General features: G+C 41.7%; 1 protein-coding gene across 1 annotated transcript in view; it reads right to left on the bottom strand.

Annotated features, from left to right (window-relative positions):
• Positions 1-12646: 12646 nt before the first annotated feature.
• LOC140481010 (melatonin receptor type 1B-like) overlaps positions 12647-26753 on the bottom strand; it is a 75817-nt gene continuing 61710 nt past the window's right edge. The window contains exon 2 of the mRNA XM_072576619.1: positions 12647-13494. Within this exon, the coding sequence (XP_072432720.1) occupies positions 12647-13494 (848 nt within the window). The remainder of the gene's footprint in view (positions 13495-26753) is intronic.

The following is a 26753-nucleotide window of genomic DNA, read 5'->3' as shown; positions in this document are numbered from 1 at the left end:
AAGGTGTTAGAACATAGAACATAGAACATTACAGCACAGTACAGGCCCTCCAGCCCTCGATGTTGCGCTGACCTGTCATACCAATCTGAAGACCATCTAACCTACACTATTCCATTTTTGTCCATATGTCTATCTAATGACCATTTAAATGCCCTTAAATGGCAAATCTACTACTGTTGCAGGCAGTGCCTTCCATGAGTAAAGAAACTATCTCTGACATGTTTCCTATATCTATCATCCCTCAATTTAAAGCTATGCCCCCTCATGCTGGCCATCACCATCTGAGGAAAATGTGTCTCACTGACCACCCTATCTAACCCTCTGATTATCTTCTATGTCTCCAGTAAATCACCTCTCAACTTTCTTCTCTCCAACAGAAACAGCCGCAAGTCCCTTAGCCTTTCTTCGTAAGACCTTCCCTCCATAGTGAGCAACATCCTAGTAAATCTCCTCTGAGCCCTTTCCAAACCTTTCACACCTTTCCTATAAGCGATGACCAGAATTGTATGCAATAGTCCAAGTGTGCCCACACCAGAGTTTTGTACAGCTGCAGTGTGACCTCATGGTTCCGAAACTTAATCCCTCTACCAATAAAAGCTGACACACCATATGCCTTCTTAACAACCCTATCAGCCTGGGTGGCAACTTTCAGGGATCTATGTACATGAACACCGAGATCCCTCTGCTCACCTACACCACCAAGAATCTTACCATTAGCCCAATATTCTGCATTCCTGTTGCTCCTTCAAAAGTGAATCACCTCACACTTTTCCGCATTAAACTCCATGGGCCACCTCTTACTCCAGCTCTGTAGCTTATCTATGTCCCTCTGTAACCTATAACATCATTCATCACTATCCACAACCCTACCAACTGTAGTGTCATCCGCAAATTTCCTAACCCATCCTTCTACACCCTCATTCAGACAATTTTATAAAAATGACAAATAGCACTGCACCCAAAACGGATCCTTGCAGTCCACTACTCATGACTGAACTCCAGGATGAACATTTCCCATTAACCATCACCGTCTGTCTTCTTTCAGCTAGCAAATTTCTGATCCAAACTGCTAAATCACCCTCAATCACATGCCTCCCATTTTGTGCAATAGCCTACCATGGTGAAACTTATCAAACACCTTACTGAAATCCATATACACCACATCAACCACTTTACCTTCATTCGCCTGTTTGGTCACCATCTCAAAGAACTCAATAAGTTTTGTGAGGCACAACCTTCACAAAACCATGTTGACTATCCCTAATCAACTTATTCCTTTCTAGATGATTATAAATCTTATCTCTTATAATCTTTTCCAACACTTTACCCACAACAGAAATAAGGCTCACTGGTCTATAATTACCAGTGTTGTCTCTAGTCTTCTTGAACAAGGGGACAACATTTTCTATCCTCCAGTCTTCTGGCACTACCCCTGTAGACAATGATGACATAAAGATCAAAGCCAAAGGCTCTACAATCTCCCAGAGAATCTCAGGATAAATCCCATCCAGCCCAAAGAACTTATGTATTTTCACACTTTCCAGAATTGCTAACAATTCCTCCTTATGCACCTCAATCCCATCTAGTCTAGTAGCCTGTATCTCAGGTATTTTCCTCAAACACTTTTTTTTCAAGTGAATATTGATGAAAAATATTCATTTAGTGCTTCCCCATCTCCTCTGACACCACGCACAACCTTCCACTACTATCCTTGATTGGTCCTAATCTTACTGTAGCCATTCTTTTATTTCTGGTATACCTGTAGAAAACCTAAGGGTTTTCCTTGATCCCATCCTTCAAAGATTTCTCATGTCGCCCTCCTGGCTCTTCTTAACTCTTTCTTTAGTTCTTTCCTGGCTAACCTGTAACTCTCAAGTGCCCTAATTGAGCCTTCATATCTCATCCTAACATAAGCCTTCTTCTTCCCTTTGACAAGATATTCAACTTCCTTAGTTAACCACAGCTCCCAAGCTCGAAGCTTCCTCCCTGCCTGACAGGTACAAACTTGTCAAGGACACACAGTAGCTGTTCCTTGAATAAGCTCCACATTTCAATTGTGCCTATCCTCTGCAGTTTCCTTCCCTATCCTATGCATCCTAAATCTAATTGCATCATAATTACCTTTCCCCAAACTATAACTCTTGCCCTGTGGGATGAATTGTGGTTTAATGCACAGAGCATTCACAATAAAGTGGATTAATTGGAATTCAACTCTGTCCTCATTATATAGGATAGTTAGCAGAGGGCAAACCACAGCACTGTGGCTCAATGGTCAGCTCTGCTGCCTCACAACATCAGGGATCCCACCCTTGGGCAACTGACTCTGTTTTCCCTGTGTCTGCGTGAGTTTCCTCCCACAGTCCAAAGATGTGCAGTTTAGGGCAGATTGGTTATGCTAAATTGCCCAAGTATCCAGGGATGTCCAGGCTGGATAGGCTAGCCATGGGAAATGCAGGGTTGTAGGTTGGGAAGGGGGGATGGGTCTGCATAGGATGCTCTTCAGAGAGTTGGTGTGGACTTGATGGGCTGAATGGCCTGCTTGCACACTGTAGGGATTCTGAGTGTTCTATGAATGGGCACAATATATAAATGGACACAATATAGTCAGGATTATGGAAATGTGACTGCAGGGTGCCCAGGAATGGGAACTGAATATCCAGGGATTTTCAGTTTTTAGGAAGGACTGACAAAAAAGAAAAAGATGAAGTAGCATTACTAATTAGAGAGTAAAATTATTACAATAGTGAGAAAGGACACTAACTTCAGTGAAGTAGAATCTTTATATGTAGAGCTTAGAAACAGTAAGTAGCAGAAAACTATAGTGGGGGGTTGTATCTAGTTCCCTAAACTGTAATGGTAATATTGGAGAAGGCATTATAGGTTCAAGCAATAAAGATAAAGCTGTAATTATGGGTGACACTAATCTACATATAAATTGGGCAAATCAAATTGTTAACAATACCATCAAGGAATAATTCTTACAATGCGTACAGGATGGTTTTCTGGACCAATACATTGAGGAACCAACTGCAGAATAAGCCATCCTAGATTGAGTATTGTCTAATGAGAAATGAATAATTGCCAATCTTGCTCTAAGATGCTCCTTGGGAAAAAGTGATCATGGAATTCTTCATTAAGGTGGACAGTGATGTAGTTGACTCTGAATCAAAATAAAGGAAACTACAATTATGAGGTGCAAGCAGGCAAATATTGACAAATACTACTTGAAGGGGCAGTGATGGATAGCAATGGCAAACATTTAAAGAGTACAAGTTTAAGCTTGCACAAGACATAGAAACTGATTGTGAAAGCTTTGAAATGTATATAAAAAGAAATGGGAAAGTTGCAATGGGTAAAAAAGAAATGTTAGACAAATAGAACCAAAACATGCATTCAATCTTCAATTAAGTATATAATAAGTATTCAATTCAGTTCTGTCTTTACAAAGGAGGCTACAAATAATGTCCTAAACATTGGATAACAAAGTCTAGTGGGAGGGAGAACTGAAGAAATCAGTATTTGTAAGGAAATGGTGTCAGAGAAATAAATGGGATTAAAGGCTAATAAATCCCTCAGGCCCAATTTGTATACATTCCAGAATAAATCTAGGAATACTGGATACATTGGTAGTTATCTGTCAAGATTCTGTAGACTCAAGGCTGGAATCAAACCCAAGTCCCTGGAGCAGTTAGGCAGCAGTGTTAACCACTGTTCCACCATGCCCTTGGCTGCATAGAACATTTCAATATTCTACAACTGTATTGGCAGAATTTAATACTCTCCTCTGAAGTGAATTTGGAGTGGATAAATCCTGGGAATCTTGTGATTCCAGGACTGGTGACTGAAGAGATCAGTTAGGACTATATTTACTTGGGTTAACTTTCAGGGAATCTCACAGAAACCTATAAAAGTTTAACAGGACTAGACATGGTAAATGCAAGAAGTATGTTTCCATTGATTAGGGTGTCCAGAACAAAAGTTTCAATCTAAGGATATGGGCAGGCCATTTGAGACTGAGATGAAGAGAAATGTCTCCACCCAGAGAGTGGTGAGTTTTTGGAATTCTCTGCCACAGAGATGAAGCTTTGAACATTTTCAAGATGGAGTTAAATATGCTTCTTTGGACTAAAGAGATCATAAGGTGTGGGATCAAAGTGGGAATAGGGTACTAAGTTGAATTATCAGCTCTGATCACGTTGAATGGTCAAGCAGCTCTGAAGGGCTGAATGAGCTTATTTTCCATGTTTCTGTGTTCTATGTTTCAAAAGCTACTATTGCAATCACATACCTCAATATTTAACATAAGTGCCTCTCTTGCTTCAGTTTATCTGTGGTTTATTCTCTACCACTGATGATTAGATTGGACCTGGACTCAGGACAGACTAACGAGGATTGGAGTTGTGTATAGACCTCCTAACAGTGGTCAGGACCAGGGACGCAACATGTACCGGGAAATGGCATGTCAGAAAGGCAAGGTTACATTGATCATGGGAGACTTCAATATGCAGGTGGACTGGGTAAATAATGTTGCTAGTGGATCTAAAGAAAGGGAATTCATGGAATGCTTACAGGATGGCTTTTTGGAACAGCTTGTCATGGAGCCCACAAGAGAGCAGGCTATTCTGGACCTAGTGCTTTGCAATGAACCAGACTCTATAAAAGATCTTAAAGTAAGGGAACCCTTAGGAAGTAGCGACCATAATATGGTAGAGTTCAGTCTGGAGTTTGAAAGGGAGAAGGCAAAATCGGATGTAATGGTGTTACAGTTGAATAAAGGTAATTATGAGGGCATGAGAGAGGAACTGACTAAAATAGACTGGAAGCAGAGGCTAACCGGGAAGACAGTACAGCAAAAATGGCAGGAGTTTGTAGGTATAATTGAGGACACTGTACAGAGGTTCATTCCCAAGAAAAGAAAGATTAACCGGGGAGGGATTAGACAACCTTGGTTGACAAAGGAAGTCAGGAAATGTATTAAAGAAAAAGAGAGATCCTATAAAGTGGCTAAGAACAGTGAGAAATCAGAAGATTGGGAAGGATACAAAAGCAAACAGAGGATAACAAAGAGTGTAATAAGAAATGAGAGGATCAAATATGAAGGTAGGCTAGCCAGTAATATTAGAAATAATAGTAAAAGTTTCTTTCAGTACATAAGAAACAAACGACAGGCAAAAGTAGACATTGGGCCACTTCAAACTGATGCAGGGTGTCACGGGGCTGAGTTGAGTATGGTTGCCATTACAAAAGAGATAGTGCTAGAAAAGTTAAAAAGTCTTAAAATTGATAAATCTCCTGGCCCCGATGGGATACGCCCTAGAGTTCTGAGAGAGGTGGCTGAGGAAATAGCAGAGGCATTAGTTGAGATCTTTCAAGAGTCACTGGAGTCAGGAAAGGTCCCGGATGATTGGAAGATGGCTGTTGTAACCCCCTTTTTCAAGAAAGGATCAAGGCAAAAGATGGAAAATTATAGGCCAATCAGCTTAACCTCAGTTGTTGGTAAAATTCTAGAATCCATCATTAAGGATGAGGTTTCTAAATTCTTGGAAGAGCAGAGTCTGATTAGAACAAGTCAACATGGATTTAGTAAAGGGAGGTCATGCCTGACAAACCTGTTGGAATTTTTCGAAGAGGTAACAAGTAGGTTAGACCAGGGAAACCCAGTGGATGTGGTCTATCTAGACTTTCAAAAGGCCTTTGATAAGGTGCCACACGGGAGGCTGCTGAGCAAGGTGAAGGCCCATGGTGTTCGAGGTGAGCTGCTGGGATGGATTGAGGATTGGCTGTCTAACAGAAGGCAGAGAGTTGGGATAAAAGGTTCTTTTTCAGAATGGCAGCCGGTGACGAGCGGTGTCCCGCAGGGTTCGGTGCTGGGGCCACAGCTGTTCGCATTATATATTAATGATTTGGATGAGGGAACCGGGGGCATTCTAGTGAAGTTTGCCGATGATACGAAGTTAGGTGGACAGGCAGGTAGTACTGAGGAAGTGGGGAGGCTACAGAAGGATCTAGACAGGTTGGGAGAGTGGTCCAGGAAATGGCTGATGGAATTTAACGTGAGCAAGTGCGAGGTCTTGCACTTTGGCAAAAAGAATAAAAGCATGGACTACTTTCTAAATGGTGAAAAAATTAATAAAGCCAAAGCACAAAGGGATCTGGGAGTGCTAGTCGAGGATTCTCTAAAGGTAAACATGCAGGTTGAGTCTGTGATTAAGAAAGCAAATGCAATGTTGTCTCTTATCTCAAGAGGGTTGGAATATAAAAGCAGAGATGTACTACTAAGACTTTATAAAGCTCTGGTTAGGCCCCATTTGGAGTACTGTGTCCAGTTTTGGTCCCCACACCTCAGAAAGGACATACTGGCACTGGAACGTGTCCAGCGGAGATTCACACGGATGATCCCTGGAATGACAGGTCTAGCATATGAGGAACGGCTGAGGATACTGGGATTGTATTCGTTGGAGTTTAGAAGATTAAGGGGAGACTTAATAGAGACGTACAAAATAATACATGGCTTGGAAAAGGTGGATGCTAGGAAATTGTTTCCGTTAGACGAGGAGGCTAGGAGCCGTGGACACAGCCTTAGAATTAGAGGGGGTCATTTCAGAACAGAAATGCGGAGACATTTCTTCAGCCAGAGAGTGGTGGGCCTGTGAAATTCATTGCCACGGAGTGCAGTGGAAGCCGGGACGCTAAATGTCTTCAAGGCCGAGATTGATAGATTCTTGTTGTCTAGAGGAATTAAGGGCTACGGGGAGAACGCTGGTAAGTGGAGCTGAAATGCGCATCAGCCATGATTGAATGGCGGAGTGGACTCGATGGGCCGAATGGCCTTACTTCCACTCCTATGTCTTATGGTCTTATGGTCTTATGATTGGGGCTGTAATCATCCCAAACCAGAATACCACATACTTGTGGTAGAACACATAGCATACTGTGAACTATTTTGTCCCCTTTATCTAAGGAAAGACATTGTAAACTATTGAAGGAAAGGCATTGGAAGCTGTCCTGAGAAGGTTCATTAGGTTGAGCTAAGGTATGGAGAAATTTTCTTATGAGAAGTTTGAGTAGGTTGAACTTTGCACTCATTAGCATTTAGAAGAATGAAAGGCCACTCTATTGAAATATGTAAGATTCTTTGTCAGCTTGACAGGGTAGATTTGGAAGGATTGTTTCCACTTTTGGGAGAGTTCAAGACCAGTGGGCATAATCTCAGTGTAAGGTATTGCCCACTTAAGACAGAGATGTATAGGGATTTCTTTTCTCAAAGTATGAACCTGAAATTATTTACCTTCGAGAGCTATATAAGGCAGGGTTATACATAATATTCAAGGTGGAGATGGAGAGATTTTTCTTCATTTAAGGGAAACAAGTGTTGTGATGAAAAGGCAAAAATGTGACATTCAGGATTAACAGCCATGATCCCATTGAAATGTAGAGCAGATTCAATTGACAGATCCAATGTCATATGATTTTATGGTATTTGAAAATACAACAGCCCAGTTCAAGGAAGTGGAGTTAGTTGAATAACATGAAGAACCAAGACATGTGTATTTGCCTAACAAAGTAATGGTTAGAAAGTGTATCATTCCAAAACCTGAGCTTTTGATGGAATTTGTAAATGAAGGCATAAAATACAAGAGCCATGAGTTTTGCTGTACCTAAATAAAACCGTTCAACCTCACTGTGAACCCATTGTATCTATAGTTTTCAATTTTGGACACCCAAAGGCTGTGAGGGGCAAAGTTTGACTGGGGAGGTGGTGGATATAGAGGAGAAATAGCAAGTCCAACTACTTCTTTCCCTTGTCCTGACTGTGAATAAGGGTTGTTGAATTTAAAAAGTGAAGATAGAGGGCCATGAACTCTGAGGAGAAAGATAAAAAGGTTAAAATCACCTTTTTGCTGAGAGATTTTGTGATGCAGAGGCTGGGAAGGTGAAGCAATGAAGGTAACTTATTGTGAAAATTGGCATGATTATTGTACACAAGTGGAGAACCAAGACTGTAAAAGAGTGGTGAGTATTCCCAAAACCTGAGATGCTGAGAAGAAGAGAAAGTGACATAGTCATAGGGGAACAGACCAAGTGTCATTTAATTATGTGAAACAAACCAAATCTGTGGTGGTGTGGGCAAGTTAAATGTTGAAATATATAGACAGGTAGGTCAGGATTCAACTAGGAGGAAGAACTCATCTATCTTTTTCTGTTTTGGCATGAAGTTTATGCAATTAATAAGCTTCTGTATTGTAAGGTACAGTGAGGGGCAGTGACAACTGAACCACTGAATGAGTCCACCTATTCAGCAGGGAAAATTAGACATGGAAAAATTTAGAACAATGCACTCATGCCATCAGTTAGTGGGATGATCACCGAGGGAGTAGGATGGGGCAGTTGATGTTAAGAGAAAGTGAGGACTGCAGATACTGGAGATCCAAGTTGAGAGTGTGGTGCTGGAAAAGCACAGCAGGTCAGGCAGCATCCGAGGAGCAGGAGAATCAATATTTCAGGCATAAGTCCTTCATCGGGGCAGTTGATGTTGTTGCTCTAATAGCAACATAAGTGCTTTAAAAGGCCCTTCAGAAAATGCCAACTGAGGCATAGAGCGACAGGCTTATCACAGAGGCAAAGTTGACATTGGTCAGTTGTGAGATGCACCTTAAACAGTAAATTGTAGGTTCCACAAATACAACCTGTTGAGCTCTGAAAAGAGCCAGAGGTCAAACAAACGTTTGAAAGTCACTGATAATGACTACTTCCCTCGTCCAAGGGAAGAGATTTTCCTCCATTAGTCTACAAATGCCAGTGACCATTTGATATGAAGGTATGAACCTTCTGAGGCACTGGAATTACATATGTCCAGGATTGTTCATTGCCTGCTTGTAAATTCTATGTTGGGAGCATCATATTATAAGACCTGTAACTCTGTTCTCAACCTCTCTGTACAGTTACTGCTTCTGATTCTAGTGATGCTGCTGCTGAAACACCTTTTATTCCTCATCTTAGGTCCCAGATAAAAATGACTCCTGTACTGAACTGAAGGTTAGTGGAAAATGTGTTGGAAATCAGCCCCTGTGCAGTGAAAGCACATTTTAAGAACCAGCCCTGTGAACAAAAGTCTATCACTTGTACAAGAAAGCTGGAGTGAGATCTCAAATTTAAATTATTTATTTGTTGTCAGTTGTTCAGTCCCTGAAATACTGCTGTTGTCTTGCTTTGATTTCCCTGGCAAGTTTTGTAAAGCCTGGGAAATCCATGCACACTTCATTAAAGACAGAAATCATAGTTAAAGCATTTTTTATAGTTGAATTACCAAGCCACCTGCCCCCATTGAGGTTTCCCAGGCCTTTCCAGTCACACGGAGATTGAAGGTGGAAGTCAATAGATGATGCTGTTCCCGTATGCATCAGAAGTTCCAACTCTTTTAACCTGTAATCGAATCACAAACCCATTCATGTTGACACGTTCAAATTGCCTCCAAACATCTGTTCATTTAATATAGTTTCCAGCCACGGAAGCAAAAATTGCTAATCAAATCCAGTATTTGAAGTCAATCAGCCTTGGAAAGGTTCATTTTAACTTTTATTGTAAAAAAAAATGAACATTTTGTAGTTGACAAACTATACTTAATAAAGCAACATTTAAATACAGGACAATGATTTCTATTTTATTGTTATGGACATGGGCACATTTTCCATCTGTTTTAAGAACATTGATTGCAGAAGTTAGGAGATATAGAATTCTTACAGTTGCAGAATTGGTCCAATACTTTGAAAGCTACAATGAAACGAAACCAACAGAATTTGCCATTTATGATTTAGTATTAACTTATTCGATTTTGGTGGTCTCTGAAATGTAAGCTTTTGTAGAAGAAACAGGAACTTCAGCAATTATTAAAGTTCACAGTTGTGCCATCTGTATTTAGTTTTTTGATTGAGTAGAGTAGTATATTTTATGTACATATTTTGCATGTGAGAATTTGATGTAAGTGAACAGATGGAAATTAAATGCTATGTTAAATGGATACAGTTTATTGAAATTGATTAATTAGACACATTGTGTAGCCACTCCAGTCTCTAGTACCATGGCGTATGTTACACTGGCCTTTGATAGATCAGGTTTCTTTGCACAAAAAAGATTTGAGGAAAATCAACACTGGCCAATTGTGTTTGTAACAAAGAAGAACTAGAACGCCAGGTTTCTGTGATATGGCAAGTACATCACAAAGTTTTTTTTGTTATATAATTGAAGTTTTATGCAGAGCTTGACCCGAATAAACATGTCAGCTGTTTTACTGTGCAACACTAACTACTGCAGCAAGGGAACAAACCACAACTATCAGCAATCTCACTCAGTGCCTTCAGCTCAAAGCACTTTTGGTTCCCATTTGTTTTGTCACTAAATAGAAATGAATGCAAAGTACTATTTTTATTTTATTTGATGTATGTATCAACAGTAATGGAACAATATTGAAGGTGCAATCATTTTCAACTGCTTTTGGGCAGCATATTTTATTAATGATAAGTTAACACCATTCAGTTGTGTGCATTAGTCATCATGAATAAAATTCAATTTGGGAATGTTGTAAAATAGATTTTCAAACTTAAGTTCATTATGACACTAAACATTTAAATCAAGACAAAATTATACATAAGCATATCCATATAAATGAGAGTTTGTAATTCCTTCACAAATCAATTCTGAAATCACAAGAAGAATTAAAACCTGCCAATTTCTCCTATGCTGAAGAGGATAGGCAATGAATGCCCAAAGTGAATTTTCAGCATTTTGCAATTCACAAAAAGATTAAGCAGACTTGGATTGTTATCAAACAAATGGATAGTGACTTACAAAGCATGTGTGGGTGTGTGCATTCTTGTGTTCGTACGTAGATGAAGATCAGTTTTATCATTGCAGATTAACTTAGTTTTGATCAGACTTACTGCAGAATAAGAGATGCTTGGGTGAAATTTGTAGATTTGTAATTGTATTCATTGATGAGTCTAACTAACATACAAGAGATAAACTTCATCGCTAGCAAGAAGTCCTAAGTAGGAATTTGATTAATAAACAGTTGTTCCTGCTGAAACCAAGAATGAACACAAGAATTGGGAATGGTGCCGTCTTCTCTATTGAATAAATTCATGACTGATCTGATTTTAGGCCTTGCATATGATGTTAAAAATGATGGGATAATAAGTACTGAGGTGGATAGCTTTAGATCACAGAGGATATAGACAGGCTATCAGATGGGCTGATCAGTGATGAATGGAATTCAGTCTGGATAAATGTGAGGTACTTGGCCCATACAAATAAAGGTAAGAGAATACATAATAAATTACCCTTGGAAGGCATCCAGGCTCAGAAAGACCTTGGTATACATGCACATTGGTCCCTTAAGGTAGCGGGACAGGTGGTAGACTTCCCATTATTATTCAAGGCATAGAGTTTAAGATTAGAGATTTGCTGCAACTGAACCCACTTTATAGGATAGACGTAATAGCACCAGCAAGGGTGCAGAGGAGATTTACCAGGCTGTCACCTGAGTTGGAGATTTTCAGTTATGAAGATAGATTGGGCAGACTAAGGTTGTTTTCTTCAAAGCAGGGGAGATTGAGAAGGGACATGATTGAGATGTATGGAATTAAGAGCAGCATAGATATGGCAGACTGGAAGAACTTATTCACCAGGATGGAGGGATCAATCACTGGGGATCAATGATTTATGGTAAATAGAGGTTTAGAGAAGATGAGAGAAAACACTTTTCTCAGAGGGTGTGGGAACCTGAAACTCCCTGCCTGTAAGGGTGGTACACGCAGACATTTTCATAACATTGAAAAGGTATTTAGATGTGCACTTACAGTGCCAAGGCGTACAAGACTATGGAAAATGAGATTGGAATAGTTCGATGGTTATTTTTGACTGGCACAGATGCAATCGGCTGAAGGGCCTTTTGTTTTGTGCTCTGTGACCCTAAAATAGTAATTGCCTAAACTTGAAATAGCACCTTTTAAGTGGCTTCAAAGAAAAGTTTACATCTTAAAGTGAATGCTCTTCGATTCTCTTCAGTTCCACAACCAAAACTCCAAAAGACACCCTTTTCAACTATGCAACGTCTTTCAACTAGGGTTTCCATAAAACCTCCAGAAATTTTGCTAAATTTTTCCAGAACTGAAGCTTCAAGGAATTTCCCAGTGTTAAAAATAGTATTGAGTTGCTGAAATCATGATCAGAATGTTCTGGAATTAATGGTGTCTGTCAAGTACAATTTATAGGGTAAATTTATAGTTTATCAAGATTGAAATAGTAATTGAATAAAGAATGGAATTTTTCCCATATGTTTGGGAAAGCTTATCAAATAAGATTTTAATATTATTCCAACCAAATTGATGTGTTCTACATCTTCATTCAGATGCTACTCCAAGTTTAACTCCACCAACCAAACACACCTCCATTCAACATTTCAGTATTGGCAAGAAAAGCAGAATGGTCGAATCATAATTTTAACAGAAAGATAATTAAAATAAGAGAACATCTATAAACAGTTGATTTTCTTGAACAAGAACTGACAACTTCAAAACAAAAGCAATCAAAAAACTACATTCCAAGATGTTTCAGTAAATGGATAATATTACAATGAGTTTGCTTTAACCTAATCATTATTATGTAATGCAGGTGATGGTTTTGTCTTCATTGCCTCAGTTCCACCTTTGGATGTTTCTTGAAATAAATGGCGTGGTGTCCACAGAGCCATTAATATTCTTTTATATTCTCTTCTAAAGTTTTGGTTCAACATTCCATATATAATTGCATTAAGGCAACTGTTAAAGTAGGCCATGAAGTAACTAAGGATAAAGAGCCACTCTGGGATTTTTGGTCCGATTTTCTTTGGATTGGTTGCCACAGCTAGACCAATGAAGTTCAGGGGTGCCCAGCAAAATGCAAACAACACAAATACTAAAAACATAGTCAGAAAGTTTCTGAAGTCACTATGCTTCAGTCCTGGCCTCACATCTGTCTTGATTCGCCTCCTTACTTGAATAACTAAAATCCAGATGCGCAGGTAGCAAAATGACACCACTGTGATCGGAACCAAGAAGTGAACCACCACCACAGCCATGGTATAAGAAGAACTAACTGTCTGAGTAAATGTACAGGAATAAACACGGGCATCGTACTGTAAAGATCCAACAAAAAAATTTGGAACTATTGCAAGTACTGTTAATGCCCAAATCAAAAACACAAAGATCATTGTGTTTCGACAGCTGAATAGTTTGTCATATGTGAGACTGTGACAGATGTAACAATATCTGTTTATTGCAATCGCTGTGATATTGAAAATTGAACCTATCACACTTAGACCCATCAAAAAGCCACTCACTTTACAGTGAATGTCTCCAAGGAACCAACCATTATGAAAAATTGCAAAGAGCACGAGTGGATATGGGTACACAGCCACGACAAGATCAGCAAATGCCAAGCTGACAACAAACGCATTACCTGCAAGAGAATGAGAGAAATAATTGTTAAACCAAATAGAATCACCATTTATCCCTAAAAAACACTTGTGGAACATTGATTATTGGTAATCACTTTGTTGACATTTGCAGGACCTGGTTAGTGCACAATGAGTGCCATATTTGCTGACCTAACAACATTCAGCAATTCTGTGAAGTATTAGGAGTCACAGGTAAGACAGAGTTACCAACATGGCCTCTTTCCACACTGTAGGGATTCCATGTGCTTTATAAAAAACACCCTGACAATAGAGAAATAAGCAAGTTAATAAATCATTATGTAACAAATTGTTTAAAATCACTGGTTATAAATACCACTTCTTGTAATTTTAATCAGGTTGCCACATTCTCTGTACTGACATTTAGTTCAGTAATATATACCTCAGAAAAGTATAGAAAGTACTGAATCGAGATATGACGTTGGATTTGGTTCAGGAAAATTGGAACTCAAAACCTGAATATTCAAGTGACATGATTTCCTGAAAGTAAATTTCTTTGATAGAACAGGAACAAAGAACAAGGAAAATTATAACACAGGAACAGGCCCTTCCACCCTCCAAGTCTGCACTGATCCAGATCCTCTATCTAAAGCTGTCCTCTCTATTTTCTAAGGATCTGTAACTCTCTGCTCCCTGCTCATTCATATATCTGTCTAGATACATCTTAAATTATATTGTATTATTGTGCCTGCCTCTAACACTTCCACTGCCAATGCGTTCCAAAATGTGTAAGGAACTTTCCACGCATATCTCCCTTCAACATTTCTCCTCTCACTTTTTGAACTGGTGACCTTTAGTAATTGAGTCCCTCACTCTGGGAACAAGCTTCTTGCTATCCACCCTGTCTTTCCACTCATGATATTGTAGACCTCAATCAGATCCCCCCTCAACCTCCATCTTTCTAATGAAAATAATCCTAATCTACTCAATCTCTCTTCATAGCTTGTGCACTCCATACCAGGTAACAACCTGGTGAGAAAGTGAGGACTGCAGATGCTGGAGATCAGAGCTGAAAATGTGTTGCTGGAAAAATGCAGCAGGTCAGGCAGCATCCAAGGAACAGGACAATCGACGTTTCGGGCATCAGCCCTTCTTCAGGAATATATATGGATAAAAGGCTTTGGGTTTTTCATAACCTTGTTTGCTAAAGATAGCTCGAGGAATTAACAGGACTAAAACGGGTCATGAGCTATCTTTAGCAAACAAGGTTATGAAAAACCCAAAGCCTTTTATCCATATATATTCCTGAAGAAGGGCTGATGCCCGAAACGTCGATTCTCCTGTTCCTTGGATGCTGCCTGACCTGCTGCGCTTTTCCAGCAACACATTTTCAGCCAACATCCTGGTGAGCCTCCTCTGCACCCTCTCCAAAGCATCTACATTCTTTTGGCAGTGTGGCAACCAGACCTGTACACAGTATTCCAAATGTGGCCAAACCAAATTCATACACAACTGTAACATGAACTGCCAACTCTTGTACTCAATACCCCATCCAATGAAACAAAGCATGCTGTATGCCTTCTTGAACACCACTGACTTGCATTGCCACCTTCAGGGTACAATGGACCTGAACACCCAGATCCCTCTGTACACCAATTTTCCCCAGCAGTTTTCCATTTATCATATAGTTTGCTCTTGAATTGGATCTTCCAAAATGCTTCACCTCACATTTGCCAGACTGAACTCCATCTGCCATTTCTCCACCCAACTCTCCAATCTGTCTATATTTTGCTGCATTCTCTGACAGTCCCCTTCACTATTTGCTCCTCTACCAATCTTAATGTCATCTGCAAACTTACTAATCAGATGACCTATACCTTCCTCCAGATCATTATTGTATATCACAAACAATAGTGGTCCCAGCACAGTTCCCTGTGGAACACCACTGGTAATACGTCTCCATTTTGAGAAACTCCCTTCCACTACTACTCTGTCTCCTGTTGCCCAGCCAGTGGTCTATCTAGCTAGCTAGTACACCCTGTGCCCCCATGTGACTTCACTTTCTCCATCAGCCTACCACGGGGAATGTTATAAAATGCCTTACTGAAGTCCATGTGTAGGCTTCTGCAGTCCTTCCATTATCAATCAACTTTGTCACTTCCTCAAAGAATTCTATTAAGTTGGTAAAACATGACCTTCCCTGCACAAAACCATGTTGCTTAACACTGATAAACCTATTTTCTTCCAAATGGAAATAGATCTTATCCCTCAGTAGATTCTCCAGCAGCTTCCCTACCACTGACACCAGGCTCACCGGTCTATAGTTACCAGGATTATCCCTGCGACCCTTAAACAAGGGGACAACATTAGCAATTCTCCAGTCTTCCAGGACCTCACCCATGTTCAAAGATGCTGCAAAGATATCTGTTAAGGTCCCAGCTGTTTCCTCTCTTGCTTCCCTCAGTAACCTGGGATTGTTCCTATCCTGATCTGGGGACTGGTCCACCTTAATGCCTTTTAGAATACCCAACATTACCTCGTTCCTTATGCTGACTTGACCTAGAGTAAATTAAACATCTTTCCCTAACCTCAAGATCCGTCATGTCCTTCTCCTCAGTGAATACCAATGCAAAGTACTCTTTAAGAAGCTCACCCATTTTCTCTGACTCCACACATAACTTTCCTCCTTTGTCCTTGAAAAGGCCAACCCTTTGAGTTACCCTCTTGCTCCTTATATATGGATAAAAGGCTTTGGGTTTTTCATAACCCTGTTTGCTAAAGATATCTCATGACCCATATTAGCCCTGTTAATTCCTCATTTTAGATTGGTTCTACTTTCCCGATATTCTTTCATAGCTTCATCTGTCTTCAATCACCTAGACCTAACATATGCTTCTTTCTTCCTATTAGCTACTCTCAATTTCACTTGTCATCCATGGTTCCCCCATCTTGCCATTCCTATCCCTTATTTTCCCAGGAACATGTCTCTCCTACACTCAAATCAACTTCCCTTTAAAAGCCGCCCACATAAGGTGGATTTACCTTCAAACAGCTGCTCCTTACCTACATTCCCCAGCTCCTGCTGTATTTTGCTATAGTTGGCCTTCCCCCAGTTTAGCACTCTTCCTTTAGGACCACTCTCGTCTTTGTCCATTAGTATTCTAAAACTTACGCAATTGCGATCACTATTCCCTAGTGAAACTTCAACCACCTGAGTGGATCAATTCCTAACACCAGGTCTAGTATGGCCCCTTCCCGAGTTGGACTATTTACATATTGCTCAAGAAAACCCTTCTAGATCCTCCTTACAAGTTCTTCTCCATCTAGACCTCTACCACTGTGAATCCAAGTCAATGTTGGGAAAATTAAAAAATCTCCCAATCGCCACCATCTCATTGCTCCTACATCTTTCCATAATCTGTCTACATAATTGTACCTCTATCTCACACTCTCTGTTGGAAGGCCTATAGTAAAGCCCCAACATCATTACCTCACCCTTCCTATTTTGGAGCTCTGCCCATATTGCCTCACTGCTTGAGTCCTCCATAGTGCCATCCTTCATCATAGCCGTGACATCCCCTCTGACCAGTAATGCAACTCCTCCACCCCTTTTACTTCCACCCCAGAACACACCAGATAACATCCTTCTTTAGAGACCGCAATTTCCCTTCCCACGTGGTTAAAGATGCCCTCCAATGCATCTCGTCCACATCCCGCACCTCCGCCCTCAGACCCCACCCTTCCAACCGTAACAAGGACAGGACAAGGAGGTTGGGCACAGGTTTTACAGTTCCTGCAGTGGCAGGGGAAGGTGCCAGGGTCGGAGGTTGGGTTGTAGGGGGGCGTGGACCTGACCAGGTAGTCACGGAGGGAACGGTCTTTGCGGAAGGCGGAAAGGGGTGGGGAGGGAAATATATCCCTGGTGGTGGGGTCTTTTTGGAGGTGCCGGAAATGTTGGTGGATGATTTGGTTTATGAGAAGGTTGGTAGGGTGGAAGGTGAGCACCAGGGGTGTTCTGTCCTTGTTACGGTTGGAGGAGTGGGGTCTGAGGGCGGAGGTGCGGGATGTGGACGAGTTGCATTGGAGGGCATCTTTAACCACGTGGGAAGGGAAATTGCGGTTTCTAAAGAAGGAGGCCATCTGGTGTGTTCTGTGGTGGAACTGGTCCTCCTAGGAGCAGATACGGCGGAGGCGGAGGAATTGGGAATATGGGATAGCATTTTTGCAAGAGGTAGGGTGGGAAGAGGTGTAATCCAGGTAGCTGTGGGAGTCGGTGGGTTTGTAAAAAATATGTCAATGTCAAGTCGGTTGTCATTAATGGAGATGGAGAGGTCCAGGAAGGGGAGGGAGGTGTCAGAGATGGTCCAGGTAAATTTAAGTTCAGGGTGGAATGTGTTAGTGAAGTTGATGAATTGCTCAACCTCCTCGCAGGAGCACGAGGTGGCGCCAATGCAGTCATCAATGTAGCGGAGGAAGAGGTGGGGAGTGGTGCCAGTGTATTTACGGAAGATCTTTCCAGGTAAATTTAAGATCAGGGTTTCCTGGGATATTTAGTTGCCAATCATGGCTTTTCCTCAACAAAGTCTCAGTAATAACAATAACATCATGCTCCCAGGTACTAATCCAATCCCTAAGTTCATCTGCCTTGCCTACTACACTTCTTGCATTACAACAAATGCACCTCAGGCTACCTGTCCCTTTGTGTTCATCATCTGCTCCCTGCCTACTCTCACACTTGGTCATGCTGACTTCATTATCTCGTTCCTTACAGGCTTTAGTTACTCCCTCCATACTGTCCACTAACCATCTCATTTGGTTTCCATTCCCCTGCCACATTAGTTTAAACCCTCCCCAACAGCATTAACAAAAGCACTCCTAATGACATTGGTTCCAGTCTGCTGAGGTGTTAACCATCCAATTTGTAATAGCCTCACCTCCCCCAGAACCAGACCCAATGTCCCAAAGATCTGAACCCCTTCCCTCCTGCACCATCTCTCAAGCCATGCATTCATCCTGCCTATCCTTTTATTACTACTCTGGCTAGTGTGTGGCACTGGTAGCAATCCTGAGATTACTACCTCTGACATCCTACTTTTGAACATGGTTCCTCACTCCTTAAATTCTGCTTGTAGGACCTCATTCTATTTTTTACCTGTATCATTGTTGCCTATATGCACTACAACAACTGGTTGTTCACCCTCCCCTTGAGAATGTCCTGCAGCCGATCTTGAGACATTCCTGACCTGTGGACCTGGGAGGCAACATACCATTCGGAGTCTCATTTTCAACCATAGAACCGCTTATCTACTCCCCTTACAATTGAATCCTCTATGACTATAGCCATTCCACTGTTTTTCCCACCTACCTGTACAGCAGAGCCAGCCATGGTGCCATGAACCTGGCTACGCTGCCTTCCCCTGGTGAGCCATTTCCCCCAACAGTATCCCAAATGATATACCTGTTTTGGAGGGAGATGACCACAGCAGACACTGGCACTGCCTTCCTGCTCTTTTGCTGCCTTTTGGTCATCTTTTCCCTTTCCCCCTCAGTAATTCTAATCTACAGTGTGATTAATTCACTAAAATGTGCTATTCATGACCCTCTCACGATCTCATATGCTCCAACGGGAGTCCATCCACAGCTCCAGACCCATCATGTGGTCTAACAAGAGCTGCAGTTGGCACACTTCCTGCACGTGAAAGAGTCAGGAATATAAGCAACCCTGAGCTCCCACATTGAGCAAGAGGAGCATAACATGGGTCTGAGACCTCATGCCATTTTTAGTCTTAAGCGTAACTTAGATAAATGAAAAAGGGAAGAAAAGAAAAGTCCTTACCAATCGCATGATAAAAAAGAAAAGTCTTACCTTATCAACACACAGATTCTTGTTTTTTGGGTGGAAGAGGAGGGCAAGTGGAAGCCACTACTGTGACACTGTCTTGGGTTAGCCGCTGCCCAAATATATCAGTTCACTCACCTTCCCAGAGCGTAATTCGATCGCTCCCACTCAGCTCCTCGCTCTCACTGTTCCCAAAGCTGCTGCAAATGAAGGCAGCTGATTTCGAGGCAAGTCCTTTTAAGATGGGAATTTACCTTCCCTCTCGCTGCTTCCAAAAATGAAGGCCATTGACACTCAAAGCAAGTCCTTTTAAGATGGACATTTACCTTCCATGTGCATGCATTTATATTTGCATAACATTTCTATACGATATGTATGTATTTATCGGAATTGAAGGATTAAACTTTGAATACGTGAAACTTGTATTCATATTTTCTTCCTTGTTGTCATCCTTTGGGATACTGACGTTGGGGGAAGGTGAACTACAACAATATTAGGCAGGCACAGGAGAAATTTGATTGGAGGAAGCTGTTTGAGGGTAAATCCTCATTGGATATGGCTTTTAAAGTTACAGAGACCAAAGGGTATGGGGAGAAAGTGGGAACAGAGAACTGAGTTGGATAATCAGCCATGATCATTTTGAATGGTAAAACAAGATTGAAAGACTGAATGGCTAACTCCTTCTCATTTTTTTTTGTTTCTATGTTATTTGGGATACCATTATCTATATCATTTGGGATACTGTTGGGGGAAATGGCTCACCAGGGGAAGGCAGCGTAGCCAGGTTCATGGCATCATGGCTGGCTCTGCTGTACAGATAGGTGGGAAAAACAGTGGAATGCCTATAGTCATAGAGGATTCAATTGTAGGGGGAGTAGATAAGCAGTTCTATGGTTGAAAATGAGACTCCGAATGGTATGTTGCCTCCCAGGTGCACAGTTCAGGGATGTCCCAAGATCGGCTGCAGGACATTCTCAAGGGGGAGGGTGAACAGCCAGTTGTTGTGGTGCATATAGGCTTGAAGTCATCCTGGCCTCAGAAACACTTCAAGATGTTCTGATTCCTTTGGGAATGGAATTCGTTATTTTCACCATTTGGTTTAAATTAATCACAGCTTTCAATTTATATCCAAAGGGATTGCAATGCCTACTTTACAGTAACAATTAAAAATCAGATCCTGGAAGAATTTGGAATTTTCTCATGTTTATGGTGGTATTTGTGGGTAAAAGCATGTTGTCACCACTCTTTATCCTTGACTGGAATAAGGGTTTATTTGGTTTACAGTGATGGAGGAACAACCACTAAACAATCTTTACTCAGGTTGATGACCTTGTCTTGCAACTGGTGAGGTCATAGCCAGAAAAGTTTATTCTGTTTCTCTCTCCACAGATGTTGTCAGATCTGTTGAATATTTCCAGCATGGGACATCTACACTCTTACGTTTGGACAGTACATGAGAGCGCTTCAAATCAGAAAATGCAAATATAAAGAAAAAGTAGAAAAAAAAGTCTGTTTGCATGAGATAAGAGATGCAAAGCCAATTGATATTGAATATTAGAATTATGACTTGATGGGATAAAATGAATAAAAACAAACCATTTGTATTGATTAATTTGTAGAACAATCAAACATAACATAGAAACAAAAAAAAAATGAGAAGGAGTTAGCCATTCAGTCCTTCAATCTTGTTTTACCATTCAAAATGATCATGGCTGATTATCCAACTCAGTTCTCTGTTCCCACTTTCTCCCCATACCCTTTGGTCTCTGTAACTTTAAAAGCCATATCCAATGAGGATTTATCCTCAAACGGCTTCCTCCAATCAAAATTCTCCTGTGCCTGCCTAATATTGTTGTAGTTCGCCTTCCCCCAACTTCACACCTTCACCTGAGGGCTGCTGTTATCCCTACCAATGAGTATATTAAAACTCGTGTTTTTATGGTTTGTATTCCCAAAATGTTCTCCCACTGAAACTTCACTCACCTGCCTGGGGCTCATTTTCTAAAACCAGTTCTCTGTTTGGATTGTTTATATACTGTGTCAAGAAGCCCTCCTGAATAGTCCTCACAATTTGCCCCATCCAAGACCCAAGCATGAAGTGAGTCCCAGCCAATGTCGGGGAAACTAAAATCATTCACCACAACAGCCCTGCTGTTTTTACATCTTCACAAAAATCTGTCTACATATTCACTCCATTACCCACTGGCTGTTCCTGAGTTCAACGTTTATTGCCTCACTGCACAAGTCCTCTGATATATTCTCCCTCAGTGCAGTTGTGAGATTCTCCTTTATCAGTAAACACAACTCACCCACCTTTTTTACATCCTCTTTCTGTCACACCTGAAACATCTAAAATCTGGGACATTCAGCTGCCAGTTCTGTCCCTCCTCAGGGAGGAGAAAGTGAGGACTGCAGATGCTGGAGATCAGGGTTGAGGGTGTGGTGCTGGAAAAGCACAGCAGGTCAGGCAGCATCTCAGGAGCAGGAGAATCAACGTTTTTGGTGTAAGCCCTTCATCAGGAATGAGGCTTGTGAGCTGGGGTGCTGAGAGATAAATGGGAAGGGGTTGGGGCTAGGGGGAAGGTAGCTGAGGGTGTGACTGGTAGATCTAGGTGGGGGCAATGGTGGTAGGAGGGTGGAGCAGAGAGGTGAGAAGGAAGATGGACAGGTAGGACTCACAGCTGGGATCAAGGGAATCCTTGGAGATATATAGCCGATACAGGAGTTTACTGAAGAAGGAGATCAGGAGGGTGAAAAGGGGGCACAAAATAGCTTGGCTGAGAAGATTAGACTGAATCCAAATAGATTCTTTAAGTATATTAAAGGAAAAAGAATAACTAGAGAGAGAATAGGACTCCTCAATGACCAAAGTGGACATGTATGTGTAGAACCGCAGGAGATGGGTGAGGTCCTCAATGAATATTTCTCCTCTGTATTTACCATAGAGAAAGACATGAAGATTTGGGAACTTGGGGAAATTAGTGGATATGTCTTAGGGACAGTCCATGTCACAGTAGGGGAGTGTATTAGAATATATGAAAGTGGATAAATCACCTGGTTCTGACCAGATATATCCAAGAACACTGCAAAAGGCTAGAGAAGAAATTGCAGGGGTCCTGGCTAATATTTTTGCGCCGTCGTTTGCCACGGGTGAGGCCCTGGAAGACTGGAGAGTAGCGAATGTTGTGCCTGTATTCAAGAAGGGCTGCAAAGAGAAATCTGGGAACTATGTCTTAGGGATGGGCAGGAATGGCAGCTTAAATGTTCCAGGATACAAATGCTACAGGAATGATAGAAAAGGGAGGCAAGGGAGGAGAGGGAGTGGCATTTTTGATGAGGGATAGCATTACAGCTATACTGAGGGAGGATATTCCTGGAAATACATCCAGGGAAGTTATTTGAGTGGAACTGAGAGATAAGAAAGGGATGATCACCTTATTAGGATTGTATTATAGACCCCATAATAGTCAGACAGAAGTTGAGAAACAAACTTGTAAGGAGATCTCAACTATCTGTAAGAATAATAGGGTAGTTATGGAAGGGTATTTTAACTCTCCAAACATAGACTGGGATTGCCTTCGTGTTAAGGGTTTAGATGGAGAGGAATTTGTCAAGCGTGTACAAGAAAATTTTCTGATTCAGTACATGGATGTACCTTCTAGAGAAGGTGCAAAACTTGACCAACTCTTGCGAAATAAGCAGGTGACTGAGGTGTCAGTGGGGGAGCACTTTGGGGCTAGTGACATAATTCTATTAGATTTAAAATAGTGATGGAAAAGGATAGACCAGATCTAAAAGTTGAAGTTCTAAATTGGAGAAAGGCCAATTTTGATGGTATTAGGCAAGACTTTCAAAAGCTGATTGGGGGCAGATGTTTGCAGGTAAAGAGACAGCTGGAAAGTGGGAAGCCTTCAGAAATGAGATAACGAGAATCCAGAGAAAGTATATTCCTGTGAGAGTAAAAGGAAAGGCTGGTAGGTATAGGGAATGCTGGATGACTAAAGAAATTGAGGATTTGGTTAAGACAAAGAAGGAAGCATATGTCAGGTATAGACAGGATAGATCGACTGACTCCTAAGAAGAGTATAAAGGCAGTAGGAATATACTTAAGAGGGAAATCAGGAGGGCAAAAAGGGGACGTGAAATAGTTTTCACAAATAGAGTTAAGGAGATTCCAAATGGTTTTTATAAATACATTAAGGACAAAAGAATAACTAGGGAGAGAATAGGGCCCCTCAAAGATCAGCAAGGTGGCCTTTGTGTGGAGACGCAGGAGATGGGGCAGATACTAAATGAGTATTTTGCATCAGTATTTACTGTGGAAAAGGATATGGGAGATATAGACTGTAGGGAAATAGATGGTGACACCTTGCAAAATGTCCATATTACAGAGGAGGAAGTGTTTGATGTCTTGAAATGCATAAAGGTGGATAAATCCCCAGGACCTGATCAGGTGTACCCTTGAACTCTGTGGGAAGCTAGAGAAGTGATTGCTGGGCCTCTTGCTGAGATGTTTATATCATCGATAGTCTCAGGTGAGGTGCCAGAAGACTGGAGGTTGGCTAACGTGGTGCCACTGTTTAAGGAGGGTGCTAAGGACAAGCCAGGGAATGAAAGACCAGTGAGCCTGACGTCGATGGTGGGCAAGTTGTTGGAAGAAATCCTGAGGAACAGGATGTACATGTATTTGGAAAGGCAAGGTCTGATTCGGGATAGTCAACATGGCTTTGTGCATGGGAAATCATGTCTCACAAACTTGATTGAGTTTTTTGAAGAAGTAACAAAGAGAATTGATGAGGGCAGAGCAGTAGTTGTAATCTATATGGACTTAGGTAAGGTGTTTGACAAGGTTCTCCAGGGGAGACTGGTTAGCAAGGTTAGATCTCATGGAATAAAGGGGGAACTAGCCATTTGGATATGGAACTGGCTCAAAGGTAGAAGACAGAGAGTGGTGGTGGAGGGTTGTTTTTCAGACTGGAGGCCTGTGACCAGTGGAGTGCCACAAGGATTGGTGCTGGGTCCTCTACTTTGTTATTTACATAATTGATTTGGATGAGAGTTTGCAGATGACACCAAAATTGGAGGTGTAGTGGACAGTAAAGAGGGTTATCTCAGATTACAATGGGATCTTGATCAGATGGGCCAATGGGCTGAGAAGTGGCAGATGGAGTTTAACTCAGATAAATGCAAGGTGCTGCATTTTGGGAAAGTAAATCTTAGCAGGATTATACACTTAATGGTAAGGTCCTAGAGAGTATTGCTGAACAAAGAGACCTTAGAGTGCAGGTTCATAGCTCCTTGAGAGTGGAGTCGCAGTTAGATAGGATAGTGAAGATGGCGTTTGGTATGCTTTCTTATATTGGTCAGAGTATTGAGTACAGGAGTTAGGAGGTCATGTTGTGGCTGTACAGGACATTGGTCAGGCCACTATTGAAATATTGCGTGCAATTCTGGTCTCCTTCCTTTTGGAAAGATGTTGTGAAACTTGAAAGGGTTCAGAAAAGATTTACAAGGATGTTGCCAGAGTTGGAGGATTTGAGCAGTAGAGAGAGGCTGAGCAGGCTGGAGCTGTTTTCCCTGGAGCGTTAGAGGCTGAGGTTTACAAAATTATGAGGGTAATGGATAGGATAAATAAACAAAGTCTTTTCCCTGGGGTAGGGGAGTCCAGAACTAGAGGGCATAGGTTTAGGGTGAGAGGGGAAAGATATAAAAGAGACCTAAGGGGCAACCTTTTCACACAGAGAGTCGTACATGTATGGAATGAGCTGCCAGAGGAAGTGGTGGAGGCTGGTACAATTGCAACATTTAAAAGGCATTTGGATGGGTATATGAATAGGAAGGGTTTGAAGGGATATGGGTCGGGTGCTGGCAGGTGGGACTAGATTGGGTCGGGATATCTGGTCAGCGTGGACAGGTTGGACCGAAAGGTCTGTTTTCATGCTGTACATCTCTATGATTCTATGACTCTATAGACCAATAAACCTAACATCTGTGGTAGGTAAGTTACTTGAGAGGATTCTGAGAGACGAGATCTACCATGTATTTGGAAAGACAGCATTTGATTAGGAGTAGTCAGCATTGCTTTGTGCATGGGAGATCATGACTCACAAATTTGTTAGGGTTCTTTGATTAAATGACCAGAAAGGTTGATGAGGGCAAGGAGATTGAGGTGGTCTATATGGATTTCAGTAAGGCCTTTGATAAGTTCCACATGGTAGGCTGAACTGGAAGGTTAGATCACATGGAATCCAGCGTGAGCTGGCAAATTGGATACACAGTTGGCTTGATGGTAGGAAGCAGAGGGTAATAGTATAAGGTTGCTTGTCAGACTGGAGGCCTGTGACGAGTGGAGTGCCTCAGGGGTCAGCGCTGGGCCCATTGCTGTTTGTTATCTATATCATTGATTTGGATGAGACTGGACAAGGTATGGTTAACAAGTTTGCAGATGACACTAATATAAACAGTTTCGTGGACATTTAGAAAGGTTATCAGAAATTGCAGCAGGACCTTACTCAGGTCGAGAAGTGTGCTGAGAAATGGCAGACAGGGTTTAGATTAGATTAGATTAGATTACTTACAGTGTGGAAACAGGTCCTTCGGCCCAACAAGTCCACACCACCCCGCCGAAGCGCAACCCACCCATACCCCTACATCTTCCCCTTACCTAACACTACGGGCAATTTAGCATGGCCAATTCACCTGACCTGCACATTTTTGGACTGTGGGAGGAAACCGGAGCACCCGGAGGAAACCCACGCAGACACGGGGAGAATGTGCAAACTCCACACAGAGAGTTGCCTGAGGCGGGAATTGAACCCGGGTCTCTGGCGCTGTGAGGCAGCAGTGCTAACCACTGTGCCACCGTGCCGCCCACAATGTAGATAAGTGTGAAGTCTTGCATTTTTAAAGACAAATCAAGGCAGGAGTTTCATGGTGAATCGCAGGGCCTTAAGGAGTGTAGTGAAACAGAGAGACCTTGGATTTCAGATGCACAGTTCTCTGAAAGTGGAGTCACAGGTAGACAGGGCAGTGAAGAAGGCTTTTGGCACACTGGCCTTCATCAGTCAGGGCATTGAGTGTAGAAGTTGGCAAGTTATGTTGCAGTTGTACAGAATGCTGGTGAGGCTGCATTTGCAGAATTGTATTCAGTTTTGATCACCTTGCTATTGGAAGGATGTCATTAAACCGGAAAGAATACAGAAGAAATTTACGAGGATGTTGCCAGGACTCAATGATCTGAATTATAGGGAGAGGTTGGACAAGTTAGGACTGTTTCATTTAGAGCATAGGACACTGAGGGGGGATTTTATAGAAGTGTATAAGATCATGAGAGGCATGGATAGGGTGAATGCACACAGTCTTTTTCCCAGGGTTGGGCAATTGAGGACTAGAGGGCATCAGTTTTAAGGTGAGAGGGGAAAGAATAAAAGGGAACCTGAGGGGAAACTTTTTTTAAACAGATGG

This window comes from Chiloscyllium punctatum, chromosome 9, assembly GCF_047496795.1.
Source record: "Chiloscyllium punctatum isolate Juve2018m chromosome 9, sChiPun1.3, whole genome shotgun sequence".
In the NCBI taxonomy this organism is placed as follows: domain Eukaryota; kingdom Metazoa; phylum Chordata; class Chondrichthyes; order Orectolobiformes; family Hemiscylliidae; genus Chiloscyllium; species Chiloscyllium punctatum.
The sequence above is the reverse complement of the archived record's forward strand: the minus strand, read 5'-3'. Positions and strand labels throughout refer to the sequence as shown.